Below are 25401 nucleotides of genomic sequence, written 5' to 3'. Positions count from 1 at the left end.
GTGCTCGGGGAGACGGGCGGTGTGTGTCCCCCACGACCTGCACACGGTCACATCCCAAAGAACGCCACCTGTCTGTCACCTGTCAGCAGGTGAGGACGGAAAGATGGGGGCAGCACAGGAGTCAGCAGCCCCTCCGAACGGCACCCAGAAAGGAGCCCCCCTTACCATTCACAGTGATTGTCCCCGTCGTCTGTGGGACCCCAACAAGAGTCACCGGGTAAAGACCAGATTCGGCGGGAAGGGACAGCGCTGCGGGGAGAGACTCGAACTCCACACCACTGGTCAGCAGCCCCTGGAGTGTGGACAGAGGACAGCGATGAGCACAGCCCAACCCCAGCCCGCTGCCTCGGTGGGTCCCCAGGCAGCCCTGTGCATCACCAACAGGAAAGCCCGGGGCTGTCAAAGGAAAAGACCCACTCATGGCTCCTACGAAAGCCCGCAGGGGTGCAGAGACGCCTACAAGTGCAATTAACACAAAACAGTCTACAGGTGGGCAGCGTCGTGGGTGCCCGAACGATGATGCCATCGTTAATACTAGCCTACTGGCTGCATCTTTAAAATTCTGTTTTGTCGTTTTACCAAGTTGGAATGTAGACAAAGGAAAGTATTGGCAAACAAAAAGAAGAAACACAAAGCGTAGAAATACACATCGGTGGATATCCTTCCTGGCGTCTGAATTCTCAGTCCGCTGCCCAAGTGCCAGGCCCCGAGCTCAACAGCCGACCAGACAGACAGACTCTCCTTGGCGGCAGGGACGGCAAGCTCAGGACGTCCCCTCGCAGCCCGGCAGAGGCCCCGGCCAGCGAGTGGGCCAGAGAGAAACGGCACGACAATCATTCACACAAAAAGAACCGTGAACACACAACACCCTACAGAACCTTCGGTGAAACCTAACAAGGGCAATTAGCCAAGTGACAAAGTCAGCATAAAAAAAGTATTTTGGGAGTTCCCTGGTGTCCTGTGGCAAGGATTCGACCCCTGGCCTGGGAATGTCTACATGCCATGGGCGCAGCCAAAAAAAAAAAAGTATTTCTATAACTAGCAATAAGCAAAAAAATCAGAAAATATTAAAAATACTATCAACAAGAATCAAAAACATCCCCATCTCAGAATAAGTCTAACGAATGGCGTGTGAGATTCTCCCACTGGCGTCTACAGAAGACGGACGGGATAAATTAAAGACTGAATGGCGGAGAGGTCTGGACGCCTTCCAGAGGCTCTGTCCTCTGCAGCGCTAGGTCAGCAACCCTGGAACCATTCTGGCTCCACCCCGGGAGCGAGCGGCTGAGGGATGTACTGGTGTTGCTGTGAGCCCACGCTCCCACCCTGCAGGAAAGGACACGCGTGGCACTGGAGGAAGGCAAGGAGAGGCCCACGGAGACGGGCTGGAGCTGCAGGGATCCCTGTGAAGTCAGGACTTCAGAGTCCGTGTTTGGGCTGTGGATGGGCACCTGTGCAGGCACACGTCTAGGCACACACGGGTACACGTGCAGAAGTACACATGCAGCAGGCACCCACGTGTGCACACCGGCCTGCCTTTCCTAACTGTCCACAGAAAGCACGCAGAAGCAAAGGCTCTCTAGTGACAACAAGCACACCTGTGCCCGGATTTCGAGCAAAAGTATGAAATGATCAAACCCTGTGTCAACAGACGCAGTGGCCAGGAATGGAAGCAGAGACACCAAATGGATAGCTGTGGTCACCAGGCAAAACAGTTTGGCCTTTGATTTCTTTTTAAAATAGCTAAAGCAAATATGGCCAAACGGTCAGCATATGCTAAACGTGAATGGGGGACATACGAGTCTTATGATTCCCTGTCCCAGGTCACACACCTGAAATATGTCATAATTTAATTTTTAAACTCTGAACATGATTTGTGGGCTATATATATGCTAGTAGTAACGTTTATTCTGTGTTCTTCCTAAGTTTGGATAAAATGGACATGGTACTTTTTAACCAGGTAAAGATGAGAGCTACTTTTTAAGACAAAAAAGAAAATGTATAAGAAAGAATAGCAGACATACGATACTTTCACCACTTTGGGGAAATTCTCTAAACAGCTATTATTCCTGGATTCAGCCAAGAGACAGAATGTCACTTTAGGCCTCACCTAGAGCTAAATCCTAAGGCTTCTACGTGCCTGTACGACAGGAGGAGGAGGGGACAGGTGTCCTTGCAGACTCCTTCCCTAGGACCTCGGGGCTGTAAGCTTAGCATCCAGTGGAACTTCCACAAGCTCCGATAGATTCAGGAAAAGCAGGCCTCGAGGCTTTCCTGAACGTCACAGAATCATCCACCTCCTTCCTGAACGGAGGCCCGAACCTCCTCTTAAGTAACTACCCGCCTGCCTGGCGAGTTGCCCCTCACCCTGGCATCCTCAGGGGCCTCCGTGACTCCACACAGGTCCTACAGCACCCCGTGCACCGCCACCACCTGCCGTGACTGCGCCTGGCACGCAGCCACATGGCACGGGTGCTCAGCAAGGCGCTTGCATGGAGAGCCCTCCTCCCACCCTGAACACGAGTCGCAAAACCCCAAAGGAAGGCGTCAAGCGGCTTAACGCACCCTTCGCTCAGGGCTGAAAACTTTCAGAGCAGTTCTGTGGAATAATAACCGGCATGGAGCAGGCTCGAGGACAGGAACGCACACAGGGGCGGGGACTCCGCCCTGGAGCCAAGCAACGCTCCTGGCCGGACCCTGGAACAGGGTGAGCCGTTCCAACGGGCACAGCTGCAGCGGGCACCGTTACCAGTCCGTGCAGACATGGACACGGAACATCCAATTGCAGAGCCGAGGAAACCTCGTATCAGCTGGGCGGTCACTCACTCCCTTATAAACAGAGAGCTGGTGCCTCCCTCAGGCCTTGATCTTGTCACCGCCTGGGGGCAGTCAAGAGACACTGATGTTGAGTGGCAGGCACAGGGCCGACTGTGTAGCCTTGCTAATTGCACGTAAACGTCCACGTGCTTATTTCAAATCCCATCCAATCAACTGAGCTCAGCGTGTGTTCAAACCCGAGGCATCTTTGTTTGTTCACTGGACCACTGAGTCCCAGGCATGAAAGACACAGGATTGTCAGCACGTGGTCTTCACTCTCAAAGAGCTTATAGTCGTTGGCAAGACAGATATAAAAGCAGACATAGGTCATAGGAGGTGTGCCTCAAATGCCAGGTAATAAACTGATTTTAGTGGCAACTGGATATTTAGCCCCAGAGGGTCAGGTGGCCGGGGATACGCACCATGTTTTCAACCCGCAGTTCAAACGGCATCGGGTTATACACCATCAGCTGAACTTCACACACATCTCCTTGCACCCACTGGAAATCTGGGAACACACACACAAAGAGAAGCATCCACGATATTAGACGGGGTTTCGCGTGTCTCCCGTGGTTTCAGGGTATTCCCTGGCCACTTATCTTCCCGTGCGGCAGCGAGCTTTCTGCCCGTCTTGAGATCATCAGTGCAAAGCCACCTTTCTGCCAGCTTTCTCTGCAGCAAAGCACATCACCCCTGCCACCAGGACCTTGGGGCAGAAACCAACGTTTCTCCCCCTCAGGGCCAGACGCAGCATCACGATATTGGAACCAGTGCAGGCAGCACTGTCCTTGGTGTGCAGCCACATGTCACAAGGACCTTCATAAGCCCAGAGGCTGGCGCCATGGTCAGTTTTAAGTGGCACACAGCATGGCTCCCCTTTCCCTCGCTTGTCTGTGAAAGACGACGGTGGCTTCTCCCAGGTGCAGCTGCAGCTCACACCCGCGGGAGGCGGGACTCTGAGACGACCCCCAGCACCCCGGCCCTGGTGCACGTGCTCTGTGTGATCCTCTCCCCGCGCGCGGGCACCGATGACAGGTCATGCTATGTGACGGGGGCGGGGGGCATGTGTGAGTAAGGCCCCCGCTCAGTGGGCTCCCCGTTCATCAATGAGGGATTATCCTGGCAGGGCCGAGACGGCTCGGGTGCTCAGGTGAGCCCTTGGAAGGGAATGGGCCCATCGTGCGTGAAAAGAGTCGAAGCACGAGAGGGCGTCTGCAAAGGAGCCACACGGCGAGGACCCCAGAGCAGCCTCTCGGAGCTCAAAGGGGTCCCAGCTGACAGCCAGTGGGCAAGCAGGGACCTCAGTGCTACAACCGCACGGAAGTGGGTGAAGAAGCAGAGGGAGCCTGGAAACAGGTCCTTCCCAGTCCAGCCCCCAGATGAAGACCCAGCCCAGCTGACACCTGGATTTCAGCCTGAAGACTCTGAGCAGAGCACCCGGCTACCACGTGCTGGCCTCGTGACGGCAACAGGGAGAACATAAATTCGTGTTCTTTAAGCCCTAAATTCGTGGCAACCTGTTACGCAGCCAAGGAAAAGAGCAGAGGCCCGCCTTCACCTCCACCGCCCTCTCCTCTCCTCCATCAGGCGAATCGGACGGGACCTCAGTGTCGCATAACCCCTGCTGGGCAGAATGCCCGGCCCGGCCCTTGGAAGGCGGTCTCACCACTCTTCAGAGTGGCCTGGGCAGGTGCTGTGTCAATCCCCATTGTCACAGGGCGGGAACTCAGGGTCCAAACAGGCTAATAAACACGCCAGGAATCACAGAGCCAGTAAGTGCTACAGCGGGACTCAAGTCTTTGAACTCCGAAGTATCTAGAAGGGACGCTGGTGGTGAAAAGGTTTTTTTACACTATATACTAAGATTCACTGATGAGACTCCTTCAGCTTTCACAGGCTTTCATAAAGACACCATTTTCCCCCAACACTCTGCACCAGGCCCCCCGCACAGAGACTAGGGCTCCTCCAACCGTGTGCCAGGTGACCCAGAGGTGGCATCCTGAAATTGCATGAAATGAAGAAGGAGCCCAGGTGAGTCAGTCTGAAAAATGCCTGCATGACCAGATACTCGTTTGGGCCTCCTGACTACGTGGTGACAGGGTCAGCAGGGCACACCCGTCTTCATTCCCCAGCAGGGGACATGGACAGGCAGAACTGCCCGCCATCCGTGGCCCGAGTGAGTGAGGCAGCTGCCAGGCTCCATCTGCACAGCCCCAAACAGCCCCCCTCACTCTGCTGCTCTCCCCGTTCGGCTCCAGAAACCTGCCTCTCCCCGCCCAGCCTCAGGCCGAGACCCCCAAGGACGGGAGGGCTCCAAGCATCCTCCCCAGACGCAGGCTCCCACCTCGCCCTCCGCACATCACAGAGCCCACGGAGCACCCAGCCCTCCTTCATGGGCCAGGCAAACCCTGTGCAAATGTGGTTTGTTTGAACAGGCTGCCCTGCCTCTCAGCTAAGGGACTATCTCCTAGTCATGGCCCAACAACCATTGTTTGAACTCATGTTCCTGGGGTGCTGAAAGGAATCACAGACACGTGCCCAATCCTAGTCTCTACAGGTAAACCTGAGACGAAGGAATGCGTCTTTCTGTCTGAAAGGAGAGCATCTCCTTCCCAAGCATCCGTGTCGAGGCGCAGTGAGGCCCTCCCTCGATGCCGTGCGCCAGAAACTGCGGGAAGGAACAGCACGGAGGCCATGCGACACCTGTCAGGGCCGCCCCGCTCTGGCGCACGGCCCCATGCGTGTTCACAGCCGGGGCTCAACAGCATCTCTTGGTGGCTTTTGATGACAAGCTCGACTCCTCTCCATCCTCTAGCTCTGTCACTGTCACCGAGACATACAGGCGCTGCAACCTCAAAATGCCAGGGGCCCAGGAGGGGGAAGCTGGTGTGGAAATGGCCTGAGGCTCAGCCAGGCTTGGGGAAGGACCCCGGGGATGGGGGGTGGACACAGGTGAGCCTGGGCTCTGGGGGCCGGGACGTGGCCCTGAGCTCAGCACATAGAAAAGCAGGTGGCAGAGGCTCGGGAAGGAGCGTGTACCCCGACACAGCATCAGCTCTCCTTGCTGAGTCGCCAGGCGCCTCAGAAGAGGCCACCGTCAGCATGACACAAAACAAGCATTGCCAGCGTTCAAAAGGGACAATGGTATGAGATCCTTAGGCCCCAGCCGATCCTGAATGAGGTCAACCCTTAATCCCCTTCGATGACTCAGAAGGCACCCCAGGACACCCCTTGGAGAATCACCCTGATCACCAACGGGCTCTTCCGTGGTTTGCATCAGCCTTCCGGCTTCTAGAACTGCCTTTTAGTGAAATAGATGTTAAAAGGTCAGGTCTATAGGCCACGGCCTCAGGCAGCAAACTGAATGAACCGGCAGGAAGGTAGACACACGCCCGAAAGAAGCGGTGTCCAGGATAGAGGGAGGCGCAGCCCGGCGCGGGACAGGGGCCGGGACGAAAGCAGCAGCCCACCGATTTTCCCGCTCCGCTCCTCCCCACGGCTGTGCACGGTGATCGGGGAGTAGATGAAGGGGCTCTTGGCCGACACGCTCTGGCCCAGCAGGCTCTTCATCTTCTGCGGCCGGAGGCTGGCGGGTAGGCTCAGCAGCTTCACACACCTGTTGTTTCAAAAGGAACAAAAATACATCAGCGGCCTTGGTGGCTTGGCTTCGGCATATATACACGCAAATACCATGTGTTGGAAAGACATGACATCAAAGAGCAGACAGACCGAGGGAGGAAAAGCTCTTCACTTCGAGGGACGAAGCAGAAGGCTACACGCAACCCCTGCGGACCGTCCCCTGGGCTGCCCTACTAGGGCTCGGGGCACAGGAAGCCTGCCCTGCACCTGCTGCCCACTCGTGGGCGCTGCCAAAGTGCAGCTGCGCCCTCCTCACAGAACCACCGTGGGTTCAACCAAGCCCTCTGGGTACCACACCCACCCCTGAGCCTAAGCTGCTTCTCTCCTCCGCCTCCCTCCCTCCAAGGCAAGCAGAGCGCAGGCCCCGACCCCTGCGGTCCAAAAGTGCCACGGGGGAAGGGTAACGGCGCTGGTGGCTTTCCTTACGGAGGACTGGCGACCCCATCAGCAGTCTGAACAGCAGCTGCTCTCCCAGCTGGGGGTGTCCGCTGAAGGATGCTCACCCTCAGCTCCACCAGCGAGCCCGGCCCGGGGAGTGCCGGCCTGCAGCGCCCACTCCACACGCCCTGTCCCCACGAAATCTCACATCCACCTTCCCAGCGGGCTGTGACCCCATCGTCTCCAATCATCAACGAGGACATGGACACGGGAGAGCGAGCACCGCCCACATCCCACAGCTGGAAACTGGCGACAGCAGGAGACAGAGTGCCTGTGACCTTCCCCGGAGCAGCTGGGCAGGTCAGGGGTCAGGGTCTGGACTGGGGTGGGGGGAGGGCAAGGGCTGGTGGGTTGGCTGGACCCTCACTGCTCCTCCCTCCCTGCGCAGCCTTTGCAAGAGGTCAGGTCGGAGGGTTGGGAGGGGAATTAACGCACATTCCCCCCCCCCCCGCTGCCCCCGCCCCTTAGAAAAAGCACTTTAAGCAGCGCACCAGCCTCAGCTCTCCACCGCTTGGCCATCCTGGGGGCCCGACACGGGGCAGGTGGGGTGGAGGGACACGGCCGGGACCACCAAGCAACCTCGGGGAGGTCAGCTGCCCTGGAAAGCTAACTGCCCGGCTGCATCGACTCTGTGTGAGTGAGACGTAAGCCTGTGCTGGGGGAAGGGTCAATTTTTAAGGACAGCTTTTCTGCCACAGGCCAGGCTGACCTCTACTGACTATGTATGTGTATATATACAGCCCGTAAGGACCCCCTCACGGAAGCCACACAATCACGCCTTTCTTAGCTGCAAGGACTCTCGGCCGTCTGGTGCCATCCTGTCCTGCACGCCAGCACCCCCACCACCATCAGCCGTCACCGACAGCTCCCCATGCGTGGCGCCAGGGGAGGGAGGTCACCCACGAGTCCCACCTCTTCCCACAGGGATCCAAGGTCTTACACGTCCAAGCTCTCTAAACCGAGGAGTCTCTCTTGCAGGCTTGCTCTGACCGCCCCGTCTTTGCAAACCCCTTTGGTATGCTTTTCTCGTACAGGATCAGAATCACTTTGGTTTTTATTTGCTTCAGTCCAGCTGTGAGCCTTTCGAGGACGGGGCACCCAGGGCTCACTTGTCTCCGGCCCAGTGCTGGCGCAACACTCCACGCGGAGCTCTCCATAAATGCGGAATGAATGAACTCCCCAAAGCTGAATTTCAAACGCAGCTTCCAAATCTTTCAAAGCTGTATACTCAGACTAAGCAGTTTATCACTAACAGCTGCAAATCCCAGCCCTCGGTGCAGAGTCAACACCACCAGCTGCACTGCACCGGGGCCGCTGAGCAAGTCCTCGGGCTGCCGAGGTGCTGCGTCAGATGTGCCCCTAACGTCCAGCACATCCAAGCCCAGGGGCCTCATCTGCAGATGAAGCACCTTCTACAGGTGCCGACCTGACTGCAGCCTCAAGGACCCAGTGGCTGGGCAACGGGCACGGACAGCCTCACCTCCCTGGACCTCAGCCCTCTCACTTACAAACTAGGAAAGGTAACAGGTACCTGCTAATGCTACGTACTAGGAGGACACCTCCGTCCCCCGGTCCCATGTTTCCGTGGGGAGGGACATTCTCAGGGTGGCAGTCCCGACCTCACTCTGCCCCTCCCCCACGCCTCCCAAGGGCAGTGGCAAATCTGGAAGGAGAACCATCGTGAGCACCGCCCAGGCCCTTCCCCTGGGGGTGCACCTGCCTGCCGGGAGCACATCCTCCATCCTGCTCTCTGCACAGACTCAACGGGGCCGCCCCACAAAAAGGCGCAGTCAGTCATTCAGCACTGCCAGAGGCTAAAGAACATCTGGCCAGCCCTGAGCCCTGCCCTGCACTGTCTCTGCTATCCACCTGAGACAGATGTTTCTTTCTGTTGATTCCAAACTCAAGCAGGGTGGGGGAGTGGTCTGAAGTGGAGACCTTCAAACCGCAGCCCTTACTTAAAGACCAAGTAAGTTAACATACATCATGTACCTACAGTGGCGCCGGGCACACAGCAGGTGCACAGAAGCCTCTTTCCTCCCTCCCCGAGACAAGGCTCCTTTACAGGCATAGACAGCTAAGTCCCCGGCACAAAGACAAGACACCAGACAGGAGTGAAGCACCGAGGTGCTGGTCCCAGGGCTGCTGCAAGCAGCCTGCTGAGCACTGGACCAGCCCCGTCCACTTGAAGCTCCACATTCGCTCATCTGCAAAATGATCCCATTTTCTTGCAATACAAGGCGCTTTCTACTCCATACCGCCATCACCACCTAAAAATGAGATGCCATCTGAGATTCCAGGAACCATCCACACCAGGACCACAATTCCAGACCACCCAAAAAGTTTTTAAAACATGTAAAGGATGGGAGTTCCCGTCATGGCTCAGTGGCAATGAACCCGACTAGTATCCATGAGGACGCAGGTTCAACCCCTGGCACCACTCGGTGGGTTAAGAATCCAGCATTGCTGTGAGCAGTGGTAGGTCGCAGACGAGGCTCGGATCCCGCATTGCTATGGTTGTGGCATAGTCTGGCAGCTGCAGCTCAGACTCAGCCCCTGGCCTGGGAACTTCCATATGCCACAGGTACAGCCTTAAAAAAAGATAATAAAATATGCAAAGGCATTCTGAGGGTATGGTCCAGCCAAGAAAGTAATCCAACCAGCAGTCATGGCTTTCATTCATAACTGCAAATTTGCCATTGAATGTCTGTTTATAAAAAGTCCCCCAGAAGAACCATCATTCAGGGCATCTGACCTAAAGGAAACATAATTCATTTAGCACCAGTTGCTGCAGAATTAAGAAGTTACATTTGGTCTATGAAGCTGCCAAGGATAAAGCGTAATTCCAGGGATGAAGTGTCTAAGACGAGGGTTATTTTAGGGACGCCACTTGGAAACTGTTGACATTTTAAAATCTGACTCCTCGGCATCCTGCGGCTAATTGGGACCAGGCGAAGCGGTGGTGGAACACTAATTAGGAAGGTGATGGGAAACAAATTGGTGAGAAGAATGACACGGGAAAAAACAGCTCCCTTTTCTTCCCCTGGTGTTTATTCCCTCAACCCTATTTACGGGGAAGCGGACCTGAGAACCCCTGGGTCTCAGCAAACAGGGCAGCCCCTTGTGTGCTGCAGCCCCCGCCCCATCCTTGTTTGCGACAAGGGGCAGTCACTGGCCCTCCCGGGCTCGGGCGTGACGGAGGCGCTGGAAACGGCAGTGAAGCGAGGCCACCTGCTCGGACTCTCCTTTCTTCCCTTCAACAAGCTCTCGTCTGAGAAACTGGTCAGAGACTATGGGCCTGGCGACCGTCCCCAGGGTGACAGAAGATTCAGGACATGGGGCGAACCTGCGGAGACCACGGAGCTGCATCCTCACCTGCATCCAGAGGGGCCAACCTCGCCCCGCTTCAAAAACCAAGAACTGCCCCAACTCCCTGGCCTCTAGGTCCCTATTTTAAGAACGGCCTGGATCCCTCCTCAAGCACAACTAACTAGAAGGTGGCAAAGTGACCCGAGAGCGTTCTGACTGGAGGGCTCGATCCTTATCCGTTCGAGCAGCCTCATCCACCCTGGCGCTCTGCCAGGATGAAGGAGCGCGACGTCAGCTCATCAAAGAAACAGTTCAGATCCCCCCCGACTCCCCCCTGCCCCGTCTTGCCTCACACGAAAGGCCCGCCAGCTTCCTGAAGTGGCCTCTGAACCCAACTCCAGTTTCTGCTCAAGCGATTCTCCACTTGCAGGGAGTGCGGACAGTCGACAAGGCGATTACGGCCTCTCGTGGACACGGTCACTTCCGGGAATCCCGTGAAGACTAACAGGTGCTCACGGGACAGGGCCCGGCACCCTCCCAGCACGCGGGCCCCTGGCATGTGGCTCGCTACTGAACCTGGCCTCTACCACGGGGCCGAGCCCATCTTGGCCATTCCGTACACGTGCGATGAACTGCATTTTAGAACAGAGTTAAAACCGGGGTACACATCGGCCCTTTTTTAACTGACTTGCATCATGACGACTTGAAACAATTTGTGGGTGAGCCCAGGGCATGCCCCACGCAACCAGAACAGGTATTTTCCCGTAAACTGATGAAATGGCTTTATTGTCAACAACGAGGGAAGTCCGCAACAGAAAACACGGCACCAATGGCCTCCTCTGAAACCAAAATCATACTTGGGAGGCACCCCAACATTAAATTAGCTCCCGCTTAACGATTCTGCTCCGCAAGCCTGATCATTTACTCATGAAAGTGGACATGCGCAGGAGCCGCTACCTGCAAACATACATGTTTCGGGCTCCTCCGTGTGTGGCTAGAAGCAGTGACCTGCGATGCCTGATTTGAATGTTTTTAAACGAATAAAGTCCATGTTCTCCAGCACAGATCCTTGAACTACTTGGTAAATACATGAAAATGGCCCTGGGCTTGTTTTCCAAGAGAAAACACTGGCCGGGTCCCCAGGGACTGTGTCAGCCCTGAGACGGACGAGGACACTGACTGTGCAGGCAGGTGACCATCCCGTGCGGTGGGAGCACTTCACCGTGCCACACACAGCCCCGTGGCACCCACCGTGCCCAGGCACCGACTGAGTGCCAACAAAGCAGGCCTGCCCCGCTCCGTCTGCATCACAGAACACCTACGTCTTTTTTTTCTTCTGGCCTGAGAAGATGAGAGAGTTCTCCGCTGCCCAGCGCTTGCCAAAAGCTTACTGATGAGACATCGCAGTCGAAGGAATGCTGGAAAGTCACTCCAGAAAGTCTCGGCCGAATGGCTGCAGCCACCCAGACCATCAGAGTGCTTGTCTCAGCTCAGGCTGGGAGAGCAGATCCACAGCCCGGGCAGCTTAAACAGCAAGTAGCATTTCCCGGAGCCTGGAGGCTGGAAGGCCAAGGTCAGTGTGTCCGTGCGGCTGGCTTCTGCCGAGCTCCCTTCCCGGTGTACAGACACGGTCACTGTGTCCTCACCTGGAGAAGAGGGAGACGCTGCTCCCGGCACCTCCTCATTGGAGCACTGAGCCCGCCGGGGGCCACCCTCACGACCTCCGGGCTTCCTCTTCCTAAAGCTCACGCAGTACCACGTCCGGTTTTCAATGACCCCAGGTGGGAACAACACAATGAATGAGTCACCAGGACAATCCGGGCTCACTTCTCTTTGGTGACAGCCCGGTGTCACCAAAACCGAATAAAAACGTATTCACACAGGGTTTTTTTTTTAAATAGTCCAGGACACACCAGACCAGAGAATATCCTGGCACCAGAACAGGGGCGAGGCTCCCGCAGGTGCCCCGCAGGAAGCCGCAACGACCCCAACCGGGGACGAAACACCTGCCAAGCAACTGTGTTGACAGCGCAGGGAACAATGCCTGGCTGGGTGTTACTAGACTGCTACGCGCTGACCTAGTCTGCTCTGTCTGGTGTCTCTAAACAGCTAAGGATCAAAATGTTAATACTACAGAGGTTTTCTCAATCAATGCACTGTTTGAAAAGGTGGATCTAAAGGTGTCTCCAAGAAGGAAACCACGATTCACTAAAAGCACTTACACCATGCTCCATGCTTTCACAAGCATCAGCTCAATGTTAAAACAAGACCAACGGTCTGGGACGGGGAGTTCCTCAGCCCATTTTCAAGATCAGGAGACTGAGGCTCACAGAGGCCAGGGTCCAAGTTCACACGTTAGTGAGGAATAAACCCAAAAGCTCTAACTTCGACCCAGGGCTGTTCTTGCCCCTGTGCCCCAGCAGCCAGCCAGCAAGAACCCTCTGCTGCTCCACGGACAAGAGGCTGGGCACGAGAGGACGGAGATGCAGCCTGGAGGGCCCAGGATGCCCACAGGTTCAGGATGCTCTGTTAGGGGACAGCTGTATACCTAAGAATGACCCAGGTTGGAGAGCTCCTGCTGTGGTGCAATGGGGTGGCATCTTGGGAGCACTGGGGCCTGGGTTTGATCCCCAGCCCAGCACAGTGGGTCAAGGATCTGGCAGTTGCCATAGCTGCGGCTTAGGCTGCAACTGTGGCTCAGATTTGACCCTGGCCTGGGATCTCCACAGGTCACAGGGCGGCCAAAAAAGGAAAAAAAGAATGACCCAGGTCATGATGGTACAGAGGAAAAATTAGAAAGAAGGGCTTTAATTTTTCTAAAAACGAAGCACGTCCTTAATCCTACATCAAACACACTCCACTTAGAGTCCTGCTCACAGACAGGCCCAGCAAGGACCTGGTCCCTGTTTGTATCCGCGACACTGAAGCTGCCTGCACAACACAACCGCCCGCCCTTCTGGGATGCTTGGCTCGGCGGGGCCGCAAGTCTGCTCCGAGAAACTCCAAGAGGCAGTACGAGCAGCTCCGGGTCCTGCCCAGCCCTGTGTCCGCAGCTGCCAGCTCTGTCCCTCAGCTGCTTCACACGTGCCCAGAGGGACGTCTTCCTAAAATGCAAGGGCAGCCTGACAGCGACCCCCACGCATGGCAGCCCTTTCTGCCCCCACCCGCCCCCCCCAGGAGTGGACGACTCTTTCCTTGGCCGCAAAACTACTTCACTTGGCAGAAGCACACCTGCCTCCCAGGAAAGGCAGAGCGAGAAAAGGCACATTCAGTAAGCCCAGCTTGACACGCGTTCACAGAGTGTTCACTGACTTCTCCTAATAACCCAACACCATGGGGTTTATTCCTTAATCTTTTCTGATAAGCAAACTGGTGCCCAGGGAGGGTAAGGGCCTTGCTCGTGCAGCGCCGCAGCCTGTGAGTCAGGCCAGCCCCTCCTGTCCTATCAGGGCGCCAAGAAGAAGGAGGAGCGGTTCAAAGATTTCCGGCATCCACGGCACATGGTACCCGGGGTCCCGGCATGTCTGCCAAGCAGCAAAGTGTCTATAAAACACGCCTCACAGGCGGCGGTGGCGAGGACTTAGTGCAATGAGAGCAGAAACACAGCCAGCGGGAGACAGGACCTCTTCTAACCAGACCAGAGGCTGGGGGCCGAGCGGGCCGTCCCCGGCGGCAGGCTGCCCTACCTGACGATGGGGAGCTTGGTGAGGGCCACCGGGGGCAGCGTGAGGCCGTCGGGGAGCGTGATGTGTTCCATGGTGCCGGGGCACTTGGACGTGTAGTTCTCCAGGCTCTGCGTCACGTCCTTCTTTTCTGAGGAGACAATGAAAGGCAGAGGTTAATTAAACCCTGGAACAAGGAGGAAGGCTTTTGTTTTGCTTGATTTTATTTTATTTTTGTGAGCAACCATAAAATTCTGAATGCAATCCTTGAAAGTCCAGGGAATCCAATCTTCTGGCAGAAATAAAGGGCTAGTACCACGGCCATGCCACCCTGAAGGCGCCCGATCTCACCGACATAAAGGGCAGTGATCCCAACAGACACAAAGAAAACAGAAGCTTCATTCAATTTATTTAAATAATCCCTAGCAGCTGCCCCATTTAAGGGCCTGTGGATAAAAAGGAAATTAAGTTACTCTCTCCTAGGAGATTTCACTCTCCAAAAGAATCATCCCTATCAAATCCGAGAAAGTCAATGGGCAGGCAGGACTGGAGAATCAGCACATTTTATTACTTAACAAATATTTTTCCAGCAATTACTAGGCACCAAGCAAAATGCCAGGCCCTGACCCCAGGGAGTGTACAGTCCATCTGTGTAACAGATATTTAAGCAAATAAGTACAAATCAGTCATTTTGACGAGAAAATAGACTTTGTGAGATGAGACTGATTGTCACCACCTCACCGCCATCCCGTCCACGAGGAGGCAGAAAAGAGGACCGAGGTGACAGCGAAGGATGTTGGCTCATGGCCCCGGACAAGCTCTAGACAGGCGCCCACAGGCTCTGTAACACTCCAGGGCTCAAGGGCACTTCCTGCCAGAAAACTCGCAGAAACCCAGGAAGGCAGGCATTACTGTGCCCATTCTGCAAATGACAAAAGGGAGCCCAACTGAAGTTACGGGTCTTGTCAAAAGTCCCATGTCTGGGAGTTCCCGTCGTGGCTCAGGGGTTAACGAATCCGACTAGGAATCATGAGGTTGCGGGTTCGATCCCTGGCCTACGTTCAGTGGGTTAAGAATCCGGCATTGTCGTGAGCTGTGGTGTAGGTTGCAGACGCGGCTCGGATCCCGTGTTGCTGTGGCTCTGGCGTAGGCCGGCGGCTACAGCTCCGATTCGACCCCTAGCCTGGGAACCTCCATATGCCGCGGGTGCGGCCCTAGAAAAGACAGAAAAATTTAAAAAATTAAAAAAAAAAATCCCATGTCTGGCGGCAGCCTGTGGTCCCCTCACTGCGCATACTGTCTGTGAGAACTGAGGACAAAGAACCTAAGGGTTCAGGCCTGGCCCCTGTTTCTGTCCCCGCTGACAGGGAAGGCAGAGGGCCTGGAGAGGAGAGTCACAGATGGACACTGCCATGGGGGTGACACTTGGGGCCACGGAGGTAGACCAGATACGTGACTTGGGTCCTTCCCTGCCCGGGGAGTAGCCTTCTACCTAAAGACCTACTCAGGGTGAAAAGAGAGACCACGTTAAAAGCAGTGACGGGGACGCGAGGCTGAGCGCAGAGGAACCACAGCAACTGTCACCACTGTCACACGCGTGCCTTCAGGGCATGTCAGGACGTCACAGGGGAGTGGTGCAGGGCTGGAGGTGGAGGCCACAGGCCCACTGACCAGGAACGAGAGACATACCATCCAGGCAGGGCCTGCCTAGATCTCAGGCACATGTACCAAGGGGTACACTGTGCCCCAGGATTTCCTGTGTCTAAGCATCATTCTCAGGCCGGAGGAGGGCAGAAAAGCAACCAGAATTAACCCAGACACAACACAGACACGTTCATCTGCAGCAGGAACTTGATTCTTCAAATACTCACATCATTCAGTTCACAGGCGACGGGCCCCCCAAAGGGCTCCAGCTTGTGGGGACCCAACCTGCCCAATGGTGGCTACAGCGCCCAGGGTCAGGCACCACATTAGGCTGAGTGACGCTCTCCCAGGAAATGACGGATCCGTGAGGACCAAGGCCACCTGCAAAGCCACCCACCGGAGACCAGCCGCGGTGCACCGCTCGGCTGGCCACAGAGAACAGAAGGTACACGGCAGGTGCCCTGGGGAGGAAGGCAGCTCGCGGTCACTCTGAACACGCTCTAAGCGTGGGATCTGGTCAGCGCAAAGCAACAACGACGTCTTAATTAATTTCACTAAAAAGCAACTGCCTTAGTCTCCTCTGGCTGGCACAACGAGAGACCGTGGACAGGAGCTGAAGCAACAAACACTGATTTCTCAGAGTTCTAGAGGCTGGGAAGGCCCAGATCCGGGGGCCAGCGATTCATTTCCTGCTTTGCCGATGCCCACGCCTCACGGCATCCTTACCTGGCCTTTCCTCAGCGTGCACAGAGGGAAAAAGAGCCCTGTGTGTCTTCTCCTTCCTGTGGGCACTCATCCCATCATGATGGGATGCTCTCTCCGCCACGACCCAGTCTAAACCCAATCACTTCCCAAAGACTCCACCTCCAACCCAAATCGCATTGGGGGTGGGGGCTTCAGCTCGTGGATCCGCAGGGACAGAAACCTTCAGCTCAGAACATCAGCCCCATCAGGGCATCATCCCATCAGGGCATCAGCCCCATCAGGGCATCATCCCATCAGGGCATCAGCCCCATCAGGGCATCATCCCATCAGGGCATCAGCCCCATCAGGGCATCAGCCCCATCAGGACAGTTCTTGTCAGAGCATCCGACAGCTACTTCAGCCAAACGAGAGCACCTTGAGGGTTGTCCATCCCAGAAACTGAAGAAATCGTGCAAACAGAACATTTTTTAAATTTTCTTATTAAAGGATAGTTGATTGACAATGCTGTGCCCGTTTCGGCTGCACAGCAAAGGGACCCAGTCATACAGACATATGATTGAATCACACACACACATATATATACACATTCTTTTTCCATATTATCTTCCATCATGGTCTATCCCTGTGCTGTACAGTAAGACCTCACTGCTTGTCCATTCTAAATGGAATAGTTTGCATCTACTAACCCCAAACTCCCCATCCACCCCACTCCCCCCCCCAACCCCCGCTTGGCAACCACGAGTCTGTTCTCCATGTCTGCCAGCCTGTGTCTGTTCACAAATAGAATATTTTTCATAAAAGCCTAGTTGCCACCTTAACGAGACTGTCCCCTATAGAAGCAGAAAATACAGTCACCAAAACTTTGGACCATTAGTCACTCCAAGTGTTGACACCAGCATGAAAGCCAGCACGTCACGAGTTCACAGCTCATCTCCTCTTGTCTCTTCTAAGTAATGAGCTGAGACAACCACGTGGGCGCTAAGCCAGTTATGATATTATACACAGGGAGACAGCAGAAAGGGGAGACAGAAGGACGGCTTTTCCTCCAAATTTGAAATAAGAAAACTATAGGAGAAAGAAGAAAAAAATACAGAGGGAAAAGCACCGGTGTTGTGATAACAGAAATTACACTTTTACTTCAATTCCGACACTTCCAACTTTTAGAAATAAAAAGCACAGTTACTCTTTGAATTGTTCCCATAGGAACACTGTCCATCTTTCCACACGTAATGCTGAGGTCTCAGCGGGTCCCCAGGGAGCAGGACCCTCCTGCCCACCCTTCTAAATGAGCTGAAAACAGAACAAAGAGAAAAGATAGAGGCTAAAGAATCACATTTATTATCACATACAGACCACGCGAAGGACTTGACATGGTTTCTTAGAAAGCACAGCTCCTCGCTGATGGCGAGAGCCGGGCAGTAGACCTCTGCAGCCAGAGGCACCACCGCAGCTGAGCTGGCACCACCTGGGGGAGCCCAGACAGAGCAGCACCTCCCAGGAGCAAGCAGGGCAAAGCAACGTGAGCCGACCCATCACAGTGGCTGGTGGGACTATGCGTGGCGATCAGGTACCTGACGTCATCCCCCGCTCCAGGGATGGACTGGGGAGGCCTGCAGTTCCCCCGAGTGAATTCCCTTCACAGGAAAGAGAATCATTCTCCACTAACGAAGAAGCCTAGGTGACGCATTTTACGAAGACATAAATAAGGTCCGGGAGAGGAGGTGGTTCAGCCAAAGCCACAAAACGAGGAGTCTGTGCAGCCGGGGACCACCCTGAACCTGGGACATCTGTACACCACACCTGTTCACCCAAGAGCATCTCACTGCCACGGAAAAGCTAATCTTCATTATAAATCCCACCCTGCTGCCTCCACTTCTGGAGTCACTCACAGCGAACAACACTCCCCGCAAGAACTGAAAGAGCCAACTCAAGTGTCCCAGAAGAAGAGCAGGGCGCTGGAGAGCTGCCACGGCAACAGGACTGGAGGGTCCAGAGGGACGGATGCTCGTGCAGGTGCACAACCGCATCCCTGGGAGAGCGTGTGGATTCCAGGCACAGAGAGAACCACCGCCAAGAGGCCGAGCAGCCACCAGCGCCCGCACATCTGCCACTGCGCCAGCCGGCCTGGGCCAGGCGCCCAGGAGAAGCCAGGTGCCGGGAGCCACGGCCCGGGTTCCCCGGGACTTTGTCCCACCAGCTCTGCAGGACAGAAGGCCGCCAAAGTCATCCCACAGTGGCTCAGGAGAGGGGACAGTACGGCAGGAAAGAGAGACACCAGACAGCCTACTGCCACACTATGAGCCCAGCTGCAGGAGTTATAAAAGGGGCCTTCTCACAGAGGAAATGAATCCGACTAGGACCCATGAGGTTGCGGGTTCGATCCCTGGCCTCCCTCAGTGGGTTTAAAGATCTGGCGTTGCCATGAGCGGTGGTGTAGGTCGCAAACACGGCTCGGATCCCACAGTGCTGTGGCTGTGGTGTAGACCAACAGCTGTAGTTCCAATTCAACTCCTAGCCTGGGAACTTCCATAGGCTGTAGATGTGGCCCTAAAAAGACCAACCAGCCAACCAACCAAAACCCATCTGAAGGGGCACGTAAAGGAACTAAATTCCAGAACGAGGCACGTCTTCCCCAGGAGAGGAGACCCACAGCGGTCCTCACGCTCAGGGCGGCAAGAGGAAGCAGGGGATCTGGCGAAGAGGAAGGAGACCTTTCCACAAACTCTTCCCAGCTTCCTGAGGTGGGTTCAGGGGACTCGAACTCAGGGAAGCCCAGTCGCCAGGCATGTCTGCACGGTCACCCTCTCCCCGGGCCTTCGCAGAAGGTGTGCACACAGAGGCTGGGGGCTGAGCTGAGGGCCCCCTCCCAAGGTGCCTGGGACCTTCCCCAGATACAAGGCAGCTGCCCGCAGACCTGGGCAAGGCACCCAGCTGAGAGGTGCCCTGAGGTGCGATGTGCTTTGCCCAAGCAACAGCAGAGCTGGGGCAGAGCAGGAGAAACAGAGGAACCCCTTCTCCAAGGCCATGGCCATCAAAGGCCACGAGCAGGGCAGAGGAGCCGGAAACAGTCCCTCCAAGGCACCAGGCACCAACCCCAAGTACAGGAGCCTGGGGGCAGAGCCAAGCAGAAGCTCCCCGAAGGCAGAAAGCCAGAGGGGGCACTGAGATGGGAGAGCTCCCCTGGACCCACCAACCAGCAACCTGTCGGGGTGGGAGAGACGGCCTGCAGGAGGCGCTGGCAGCTGGCTGGAAACCCCAGAGAGAGCCCCACAGGCTCTCCCCACCCACACCCCATGCCCTGGGGTGGTTTCATCCTGACCCCACCCCTCAAAGACCGAAGCTACCCGTGAGCTCCAACAGAACCCAAGCCCAGCTCGGTTATCAATTAGATGCTACAGATCCCAAGGCTGAGACTGACAGCAGAGGCAGCGCCTTTGTCTGGAGGTCCCTGTTATTTCCTTCCCTCCCCCCACTCTTGTTTACACCCCAAGTCCAAAAAGCAACGTCGCACAATAGTATGGACTGAAGACGGACTGTGGTCAGGGATGCATCCTGTAATCTCAGGTTGCAGAGCAAGTACATTAAAAAAAATAGAGCTTTGGCTTTAAAAGTCCATAGAGATGACACACTGGAACACAGAAAATATTTCATTCTCCCAAATAAAGGCAGAAAAGGAGAAAAAGAAAACACAGATAAGACAAACAGAAAACAAATTTCAAGGTGGTAGGTTTAAACCCATCTATAAGACTTAGATCAAAAAAAAAGCAAGATCCTTGGAGTTCCCATCATGGCACAGTGGAAACGAATCCGACTAGGACCCATGAGGGTGCGGGTTCGATCCCTGGCCTCGCTCAGTGGGTTAAGGATCCGGCATTGCCATGAGCTGTGGTGTAGGTCGCAGATGCGGCTCGGATCCCATGTTGCTGTGGCTCTGGTGTGGGCTGGTGGCTACAGCTCCGATTACACCTCTAGCCTGGGAATCTCCATGTGCCGCGGGAGTGGCCCTAGAAAAGGCAAAAAGACAAAAAAAAAAAAGTTGGTTGTTTGAAAAAGATTCATAGAATTGATAAACCCCTAGCAAGGCTGGTCACGAGAAAAGGAAAGAAGCATAAACCACCTTTATGTAGGCCATATCCTACACTCATTAAAAGGATAATAAAAGAATGTCATAAATAACCATATGCCGTCAAACTTGACACCTGAGATGAAAGAGACAAATTCCTTGGGGGGGGGAGTAACCAAAAATTACATAAGAAAAAAGCCATCTTAATTCCCCATATTTATTTTTACAAATTAATCTGTAATCAAGAACTTTTATCCCAGATGGCTTCACTCGTTAATACTACCAATCATTTAGGAGAAAGTCTTTCATGAAACAGAAAGGGGAACACTTCACTAACCCCATTACCAAAACCTGACAAACGATTAAAAGGAATTCAAATGATACACCAAAAGCACTGTGGAATTTTCAGGAGTCTCATGGAACTAAAAGATGAACGTGAGAGTCAGGGACCTGTCAAGGAGAAGGGACCTCAGGAAACTTCTCAGGTCCCCAGGTTCCATTCCGTGGCATGAGGATAAGCCCAAACCTTATAAAAACTGCAAGCCACTATAGTCGGAGTCTTAACCCGCCCTGCCACAGCGGGACCTCCTACCATTTTTTTTTTCTTTTTAGGGCCACACCTGCAGCCTATGGAAGTTCCCAGGCCAGGGGTCTAACGGGAGCTGCAGCAGAGGCCAAGGCCACAGCCACAGCAACATGGGATCCGAGCTGCACCTGCGACCCTTTGCCGCAGCTGGCAGGAATGCCAGATGCTTAACCCACTGAGCAAGGCCAGGGATTGAACCTGCATCCTCATGAATACTAGTCAGGTTCTTAACCCACTGAGCCACAATGGGAACTCCCCATAATTTTTTTTATCAATGAAAAAATAATGGCAATATGTGCCAGGCATGGTATGGTCCGGAGATATCGAGATATTTGGACACAGTCAAACATGCCACAGTCTAATTAATCTCCTTACTATTTATGATTTAGAGGAGAAAGGATTTGATGCCCACATGGACACAGGAGCTGCAGATGTGGGAGACAAGCCTGGCACCGAGAGGAAGGGCTTTGGCGTCCAGGAGGGGGCAGGGCCACTGACCAAGGTGCAAACACAGGGTGAGAACACATCTGAACTACGCAGGGACCACCCCAAGGGGAGAAAACCCCCAGACGGCTGGATGGGGATCAGGAAGGCAGCCTCAGAACAAGGCAGAGTCCCCCAGCACCAGGAAACCAGCACGGACACACTTCCGGGTGAGGCGTGACGGCGCCGGAAGGAAAACAGAGGCTCCAGGACGGCATCCTGGGAGCACAGAGGTTAAGGGCAGTGAGAAGAGGAAGAGCTAGCAGGTGGTCTGAAGAGACACAATCCTACAAGTTCAGGATGGGTCCCTCCAGAGAGAAGAGGAACGGGGGTGAAAGGGACAGAAAGGCCAGTCAGGACGAGACTGAAAAGCCATCGCCACACGTGGGAGTTACGTGCTCATCTGTCTCCTCGGGAAGACACCCGTGGGTGCCCGAACCCAACAGCAAGCAACCCATTAAGAATCGGGTGGGCGTGAGAGAGCAAGGGCCGGTCCCCTGGGCAGGGCGTCGTATTTAAAGCATCGTCTCGCTCGTATTTAAATTATTTCAAAAATACTTAAAATTGAATTTTCAGAAAGTTTTATAAAGAAAATTCGGGTCTTGTTAACATTTTCCACAGGGACTTTTGAGGTTCCTCATTCTTTTTTTTTTTTTTTTTTTGTCTTTTTAGGGCCGCACCTGCAGTATATGGAGGTTCCCAGGCTAGGGGTCTAATTGGAGCTGCAGCTACCCGCCTACACCACAGCCATAGCAACGTGGGATCCAAGCCACATCTGCAACCTACACCACAGCTCATGGCTAACGCCGGATCCTTAACCCACTGATCGAGGCCAGGGATCGAACCTGCGTCCTCATGGATACTAGTTGGGTTTGTTAACTGCTGGAGACCGCTGAACTGCTGAACTCTGCAGAAGGCAAACTTGGCGCACGTGCAAAAGCACAGGCTAAGGAATGCTGACGCAGAGTTCTCAGGTACAGGGTCTCATTCAAAGACAAGACAAGGGAGGTATGCATTAGCCAGGAGCAGCTGCACCATGCCCTAGAGGGATGCACCTGTAACTAGCTGCTGGCAGATTCCTTTGTTGTTCACTCAGTGATGGTTTTGTCATTGCCTCACCTGATTTTGCTCCTTAACCTACATCACCTTCCCTAATAAAAGTCGTGAGGGCTAAAGCCTAGGTGCCTTCGCTCTGTGGAACAGAGAGCCTCCGGGTCCCCCACCCTCTAACTGGAAAAGAGGCTTGTGTGTTTTGCGGGTGATTCTCCTGTTGCCCTGCAGCGCTGGACGCGGCAGTTAACCATGGAGCCACAACGGGAGCTCCAGGCTCCTCATCCTGACAGAGGGGTTTCCTGTCCCAAAGACACAGAGCCCCTCCTAAGCCCCACAGAGCTGCCCTCAACACCGCTTAGCCACAGCAGGGCAGCAGCAACAGACATTTAATGAGGACGTACTGCTCCCCAGCGGTCCCACTGGTGAACTGTCCCAAACCTTTTGGAAGAAGCGCCACTGTCCTCCCCGTCCTGTGGACAGGAAGCTGCAGCTTGGAAAGGCCTTAGTCCCCGTGTGGCCTCCGCTTCTCCACCAGGCTCTGGTTTGTAGGAAGCTGCTCTGTGGGGTCATCTCCCTTGCTTCTAACCCTGTTTCGTATTTCACTCAACACGCCTTTAACAAAGAGAGAGTATCTGCCCCGTCTGAGAAACATCCTACCCGAAAGCCCTTAGCCGGATCCCCCCATCACCACGAGCTCCCAACTCCTCAGCCTCCGGAGCCTCCTCCTACGCATGGCAGGGTCTCAACTAATACCCACTAAGAAATAACCAGGGAAAAGCGATGCTAATTAATTCTGCACTTACTGACTATCTTCCAGGTAAAAGCATTGTCCAAATGATAAAAGATGAAGGTGAGTCAGGCAGTCTGGTCCCCAAGGAGCCTGTCATCTAGCGAAGGAACCAGATAGTGAAAGTACTCACGGGACGTAATGAGATGGGGCATAACTGAGAACTAGGTAAGGGAATGACAGAGGTATCACTTTCATAATACCACGGGAAACAGGCAAAGTCCAAGGACGGAGCCAGCGACGATCCTCAAAATGAAGAAACATAGAATTTTTAAAGCCCCGTATATATGAAATACAGACTATACAGGCGGAGAAAGTACGAAATTAGGCCAAAAAGATGGTTTGGATCAAACGCGGAGCATCTTCAAGACGGAGCTGAGAATCCACCAGATGGAGGGGAGGTGGTCACTGCAGGTTAACAAGGAACAGAGGCTGTGATTTAGTTCACATTTCACGGAGGGAATTCTGGCTTCGGGGTGAAGAAAGCATCAAGGGACCAAAGCATGGAACGGGGCCTGATGCTGAGAGTCCACTGCAGACCGAGAAACGCGCATTGCCAAGTCTGAACCGGGACAGACTGGCGGAAGGGGCGACGCGAATCCCACGGGAAAGCAGCTCAAGCGTGAGAAGGGACACGGGCGACCTCCCAGCAACTCACAGGACAGAGGAGAAGCACGACGATCTGAGGATGGCTTCAAGCTTCCAAGAATAAGGAATGGAAACACCCTCAAGGCAAAGAGCAAATTCCACTGAGGGTCCTAGGCCATTCAGGGGACAGGCCCAGCCTTCGTTCTGAAGCTCAGAAGTCGGGATGGGATGTGTGATTATAAGCAAACTTTTACCCTTTTTTTTGTCTTCTTTTTGTCTTTTTAGGGCCAAACCCATGGCATATGGAGGTTCCCAGGCTAGGGGTCGAATCAGAGCTGTAGCCAACAGCCTACGCCAGAGCCACAGAAACACGAGATCTGAGCCACATCTGCGACCTACACCACAGCTCATAGCAACGCCACATCCTTAACCCACTGAGTGAGGCCAGGGATCGAACCCACAACCTCATTGTTCCTAGTCAGATTGTTTCTGCTGCGCCACGACAGGAACTCCCAAACTTTTACTGTGAACACAAGTGTATTTTGAATACAGTAAGAGATGAACTCTTAAATCCTCGCCACAAATCTTCACAGAATTTTTGAAATTTACACCCTCATTGATCGGCTCTGTAATTTCTAGTTTTTAATAATCCTTGTTTTTCATAACTCGAATAATTACTTTTGGTATAACATTAATTTCATAACTGTTTAAGGCAAAAGCTTCTTTTCCAGCTGCTTCAGGTCTTCCCCAAGGAGAATGGGCATGAAATAAACACTCTTCTGTATCAAAGGGTTTGAAGTAAAAATCTTTTAGGTTTGACGACGTAACGATCCCTGTTTACAAGGCAACAAGAGATTCTGTCCTATAGCTACTCCTAACGTTTCTGGATGCAGCTGTGCTGCGGTGTGGGTCCCCTGTCCCCACCGCCGTTGCTCTGCCGCCGAGAGCTGACGTGGGACTGGAGCCAGAGAAACGGAGACGGGAGACAAGGAGCACTGAGAATATTTGGAAAATGTGTAGCTTTGCTCCCCCGCCTTCCCCCAGCCCCAGGGCACGGGGAGGTGAGAGCCTGCGGGTCCCTCTCGTCAGGCTGGAACCCCCGGGAGAGCACCTTTCCCGGGCTGAGTCCCCGCCTAATCCGACGCTGACCACGGGAAACTTCCACTGCGTTTCCTTTGTGCTGAGCAGCACAGTAATGAGCTGGTGATAAAGTGAAGGAGAAAGTGTATAAACGAAAGCTGATGTTTCCATCTCAGCCAATCCTTGTCTTTCAAACAAATGACAACTGTGTCTCAACTGGTGGGTGACCTCTGGGAGGGAGACACACTACAGGTGATGCCGGCCGAGCAACCCGCAGTGGCTTCGGCTCCTTGTCACGGTGCAGCGCAACGGGCCACAGTCAGTGAGTGCACTTGGGCAGCTGGAGATGACCGAGGCCAGCGGACAAGAGCAGGGACTCCAGAGCCAGAATGCTGCATAGGAGCCCTCAGGCATATCAGTAACGTCCTGATGCATCACCTCCCTCACCGTAAAACAGGCCAAACAGCAGGAGCTGGCCCCCGGGGCAGCCGGAGGAGCACGGAACACAGAAGGGCCACACCAACGACTGTCACACACTCTCAGGACC

The 25401-nt window shown here is 54.4% G+C and overlaps 1 protein-coding gene across 1 annotated transcript in view; it reads right to left on the bottom strand.

The window, feature by feature from the left end:
• Positions 1-25401, bottom strand: part of TRAPPC9 (trafficking protein particle complex subunit 9) — a 468592-nt gene that overhangs the window by 353097 nt on the left and 90094 nt on the right. The window contains 4 exon segments of the mRNA XM_047783197.1: positions 166-292; positions 3240-3325; positions 6288-6433; positions 13890-14016. Coding sequence (XP_047639153.1) covers positions 166-292; positions 3240-3325; positions 6288-6433; positions 13890-14016 — 486 coding nt within the window.

The sequence above is a fragment of the Phacochoerus africanus genome, chromosome 6 (assembly GCF_016906955.1).
Source record: "Phacochoerus africanus isolate WHEZ1 chromosome 6, ROS_Pafr_v1, whole genome shotgun sequence".
Lineage (NCBI taxonomy): Eukaryota > Metazoa > Chordata > Mammalia > Artiodactyla > Suidae > Phacochoerus > Phacochoerus africanus.
This window is presented reverse-complemented; position numbering and strand designations above follow the sequence as displayed.